The sequence below is a fragment of the Enhydra lutris genome, unplaced genomic scaffold (assembly GCF_002288905.1).
Source record: "Enhydra lutris kenyoni isolate GAN:26980312 unplaced genomic scaffold, ASM228890v2 scaffoldscaffold34, whole genome shotgun sequence".
In the NCBI taxonomy this organism is placed as follows: domain Eukaryota; kingdom Metazoa; phylum Chordata; class Mammalia; order Carnivora; family Mustelidae; genus Enhydra; species Enhydra lutris.
The window spans coordinates 1,589,841-1,595,203 of NW_019154118.1; the positions used below are offsets into that span (position 1 = coordinate 1,589,841).

General features: G+C 46.1%; 1 protein-coding gene across 1 annotated transcript; it reads left to right on the top strand.

Moving 5' to 3' along the window:
- The first annotated feature begins 946 nt into the window (after window positions 1–946).
- On the top strand, window positions 947–4,910 carry LOC111153676 (spermatogenesis associated 19). The gene is made up of 6 exons (XM_022512830.1): window positions 947–1,024; window positions 1,221–1,277; window positions 1,775–1,867; window positions 2,048–2,139; window positions 4,533–4,610; window positions 4,844–4,910. The coding sequence occupies exons 1-6, from the start codon at window positions 947–949 to the stop codon at window positions 4,908–4,910; spliced, it is 465 nt and encodes a 154-aa protein (XP_022368538.1).
- The last annotated feature ends 453 nt before the right edge of the window (window positions 4,911–5,363 follow it).

Here is a 5,363-nt window from a genome sequence, read left to right on the forward strand (position 1 = left end):
TCCCCGCCAAGCAAGGAGCCCGATGTGGGACTCGATCCCAGGACGCTGGGATCATGACCTGAGCTGAAGGCAGCCGCTCAACCAGCTGAGCCACCCAGGCGTCCCAACCTTTAGACATTCTGAACTTCATTCAATTTCTTGGTGAAAATTCTAGATAGGAATAGCAGCAGCCACTTGAACTATCAATGTTTTCCCCCAACACTGAAGTCACAACACAATCTCCTTTCCACTTCCACTTTATGGTCCTTCCATTGAAGCAGTCCACTGGAAATCATTAGGAAATTTTTTTTTAATAGGAAATGGCATTTATACTTTTTACTCTATACCTCTAATTGTTTGGATTTTTTTTTTTTTTATGATTTGAATCACTGCTGTAAAAAAGTTAAGAAAAAAAAAAAGAAAGAAAATGTCCTTGGTGAGAATTTTGTTCCTCCATCTTTGATTTTTTGGGGGATGGACAAGTTCTTTCTTCCCCCACATGTAAGAATAAGAAGTATCCGTGGCATTGTTTGAATCAACTTCTCGAGGGCCTGGATTATTTTGTGACAAATTTACTCTTTTGATTCATAAAATATCTTTCTGCTTCAGCATTCCTTAAAACCAGGTGACAAGACATACTCCCCCTTCCCCAACCAAATCTCTATAATTTTGGTAATTTCCCCCTGTGTCTTCCTCAGGTTTATATTGGTTGTTCCTTACTTTTTGTTCCCATCCCCCTAACTCTCCATTTCTGAGCTATGGCCATCACTAAGGCAGATACTTCCTTACCTCTTTTCCGTCTGACCCCAGAGATTAAAGGATGCCATTGATGTGCCATTGTCACATCATCATTGGCCAGCCAATCAGGTGGGCACATCCTAGCAATGACCTCCTTGTTCCAGAGGAATTCTCAGGCAGCTTCGATGGAAGGAGGGAGCCAAGAAGGAGTCCTGGCATAAGTTCAAAGATGATAATTACAACATGGATTGTGTACATTCTTGCCCGGAAAGGTGCAGGGTTCCCCTTCCCACCAAAAATCAGTTCAGTAAGTAGAGCTGCAGGTATCTACCTGGAATTGTTTCTCATCTATATGCTCCTTTCTGAGCGCCCCCCCCCCCACTGCACTTCAAAGAGATCTTTATATATATATATATATATAAAGATGTATAACTTTGGATAAGAATGGAAGAGGGCTGTGTTTCTAGGTATTCTGAGGGCATTAACTTACCAATTTTTTGCAGGACGTTGAAGTTGTAGAAAGCGAGGCTGTATCTGTAGTACAGCACTGGTTGAAAAAAGTGAGTAATATTCCTCTATGACTCAGGGTACCCCAAATTCTAGAGAGCTAGCCTCCATGGGTGCAGGAATCTAGAATCCTTTCCCCTTAGAACTGGGAAACTCAAGTTCATTGCTAAACACCCTGCCTAGAGTTGTGTCTAATTCACTAAATGTCCTACAAGACCCTGGGGCTTATGTGATCTCTTGGCAGAGATGTGTTGGAATCACCACGATCCCCACCTGCTTCTTAAGGATACTGGATGAGGGGTTTCAGATATGTCATCCCCAGCCACAGGGCATCTCAGGAAAACCTTGAGATAGGGCCATGGACTTAATGAGTCCTCTGGAATTCTACAGGAAGGTAGTAATAGACATGCTTATGGCAGGAACTGTGAGATAGAGTGCGTAAGTGAGGACATATGGGATGTGTGTTGTGACAGAGGGGAAAACAGGGAAAAGGCAGAAGACACAGACTTGGACTCAGATACAATTTCAGGGGAAATTGCTCACCTTTCAGACTGAAGAAGAAGCTTCCCAGGACATAAAGGAGAAGATGTCTGCCGGCTGCCTTCCCACCCATGGCCAAGATGTACATGTTACCAGAGATGTGGTAACTGAGAGTTTAAGATAGTCATCCTAGGGGAGCGGGCAGAGAGGGAGCTGGGCAGGCACAAGGTTCAGTTGAAAAGGGTCTTGGGCAAGTGGACAGAGCTTGTCCAGGCTGGGCTCCATCCTGGCCACGGTGTCCTTGCTGGACAGTAATCACATGTACACTACCTGGATTTCCTAGGTGAAGCACCATCTCTCAAAATCTGATTTGTTGGCAAACCAGAGTCAAGAGGTCCTGGAGGAAAGAACAAGAATCCAGTTCATAAGATGGAGGTAAAGCGTCTTATTTGCCATGAGTGGAATTGTGGGGAGGGAGGCAAAAGTCCCGCACCTTTGGGATTCCTGGCCAACACAAACATAGCTATTCTTCTCCAGAGATGTTGACTTCTCTGGCTGAGAAATTTTTCCCTTACTTTGGGGTCTTAAGGGAATATTTTTGCTATCTTGAAAGCCCAGCTCATTCCTAAGATTTAACATGACTTGGGGGGTTGCAAAACTGGGCTTGTTCACCATTTCTTCAATGCTTCTGAATAAATTTCAGACTTCTGTTACTTTTGCACTTGATTTGTTCAGAAGTGGCTGCATTTTAAAGAGCTAAAAGAAAATAAGCTCTTAAAATGCAAAAGCCTGAGCCCTCATCTGCAGCTGAGGTGAGAGGAGGTTTCTCAGAGCCCGAGGCTAGAATTCTGTGCTCCACATTACGGTAGTTTTGCCAGACTCCTGCCGTGCCTGCAGGAGCACAGACCACCTCCTTCTGCCTTACTTGGCTCGGAAGGGGCTGAGACACAATGTGGAGGGAGCTGAGCCTGGAAGCCAGCTCATTCCCTCTGGCATGAGCTTTCCTATTTCCTTTTCAGAACTGTGTTCACTTGGGGTCTCTTTTCCCAGCAGAAGAATTGTGGAATTAAACTGGTCCTCCATGAAACTGTGGAGGAGCTCTCTCTCTCATTTCTGTACTTTCTTGCCATGCCCCCATTGCCCCCTTTGTTCACTTCTATCAAGGTGGACGCATTTCTCAAGAAATGTATTTTTGCTTTGGGATATCCAGTTTTCTTGTGTTTACCCTTTACGGTGCCATTAGCATTTTACAACAGGATTCAAAAGCTCAGGAAGGAGTGACAAATGGTGGAATTTGAGACCTTCCAGGGAAAGACTTTTTGGATGGGAACCCCATTCTAAAATTGTAAATGTTGTGGACTGTAATCCAGCCACAACCTCACACGTGGGAGCCTGTCCCTGCCCAACATGGCTGCACTGGATGGGAGCGGTTCCTTGTGGCAGTTCCTTGGTCTGGATAATATGAATATCATCTTCAAAAATTTAGACCTAGCTGTATGGCATAACTAGGTTAAAGCTTTGGAGACAAGCTACAGGAATCACAATTATCCATATATAATTTTTCCACTCTGGACTTTCTGTGGACTTTTTAAACCCATAAACTGTGCCTGTCTCCCCCTCCAATCCACTGGTTTTGGCATTCTTTTATTAGTTTTAGTAAATATGTAGTCAGGGAATACATACCCCTTCATTAAGCAACAGCAGATACTCATTTATTTGGTAGATGTTTTCTAGGTCCTCTAAAGATGGAGTCCCCAGTTTCAAAGGGATAGAAGTGAACTAGATGAATAAGGTGCGTGAATATTAGAGAAAATGGCAGAAAAGCCATGAGGAGTGCAAGAGCAAGAGCATAGCCTGACGGACCCCGCTATTTTAAGTTCTAGCATTGCTGCCTGGGAGACCCTGGAAAGGTTTCTAGCAGGGCATTTACTTGGACTGACCCATGGGCAGGGACTGACTAAACAGAAGTGGGGAGGAAGGGGTTTCCACAGATCATGGGAGCCTTGGTAAATTGGCCAATTCCATCTGGCCAGTGTGTAGGGCTGCAGCCTTTTCTCTGAGGCCTACCCCTTTCTGCCTTGGGATGGGAGTAATCTTTATTCTTTCTTACCCCTCTCTTTGGGCAAAATTGGACCCAACTCCACCTTGAGTGAGTGATAAATGAGCACATTTGTCACCTCCAGGCTTCAAGCCCTTGAGGCAATATCAGTGTCTTCACACTGAAAGCCCCAGAGCACCTAGAACAATAGAGGCAAAATTGGGGGATTCAGTGGGCAAACTGGTTTTGCTGGAATGGAGGGTTTGCGGGAGGAGAGGGGGATGGAGTTGAGGAGGACATGAGCTGGACCACAGAGACAGAGGCAAATCGGTATGGTGAAATAAAACAGAAGAGCAGTGATGAGGGGCCTGCAGCTTCCTTATGAGATAATTTTGCAGAATTATTCCTAAACCATAGTAAGTATGGCATAAAGTAGGTGATAAAGAGGTGATATGGAGGTGGAGAGGAATTCAGGGTGGGGGGTGAATTCCACATCTTACAAGACCACTGACCTGCTGTGTAAAGACACTTAACCTCTCTATTTCTTCAACTCTTCTTAGGACCATTTGCTGCCAGCCCAGGATTACTGGGTGGCTCAGGGGTACTGATAGTAAAAAACAAAACAAAACAAAACAAAAACCTTTGTGTGCCTCATGCAAGAGGAGTGAAGGACCAGCTCAAGAGTTCATGGCGACAGGGTCAGAACAATCGTTTGTATGATTCCAACCCATTCACTATGCCTAGTGAAAGAGAAACTCGGAAATCCTAATGTTTAAATGGTGTTTTGCAGCCATACTCGTATCTTCCAAGTGCCAAGTGAGGCGAGGACTGACATTGTGCGAGAACGAATAGAGCAGGTGAGACGAAGGTAAGCTGTGGGAAATTATCTGATTTGTACACCTAATAGGGTCGGGTGGCGGAGGGCGGCGGCAGGGGGGAGGTCTCTCTTCTGCAGGTTCCCTGACTATGTGTGGAGCTCTTCGTAGGACTCTGCTCCAGGGCCTGAATGAGGCAATGGCTGCCCAGGCACCCCAGATCCATACCAAAGCTGGGCAGGCTTTGCCATCCCATCTGCCTTGCTCCTCTTCTCTTTCCCTGCAGCATATGCAGCCTTACAGATGAATCATCTCAGGATATTCACAGCAGAAGTTCCTATGCAGAATGTTGAGAGCTACAGGTGAGAGGGCCGACCAGTGAGGAGCTGGGCGGAAGAGATGGATGTGTTGGGTGTGAGACAGTACACTGGGGTGGGAGCTTGATAATAAGGTTTAGCCTTTCCTTTGGTGAGGGGGCCTATACTTGGGGCCAGTGAGAGTGGGGCATAGGGCAGCTGCCTCAGGGTCCTGCAGTGCCTCTCTTAAATTTCTGGAAGGACTCTAAGTCAAGCTCAGATTGGCCTGACTCTTTTAGCTGTGGTGTCACAGTGAGTGCTTCTCAATTACGCACAGGCCAGGGACCACCTGGGGATCTTGTGTTAGTAGGTTGTGGGGGGCCTGCTGCTCTGCATTTCTAACACTCCCAGGCATTGCTGCTGTAGGTCTTCTGACCCCACTTTGAACCACAAGATCACAGAGCACTGCGGTCAGGAGTGAGGGCACATAGATTTTGTCCCTGCCACAAA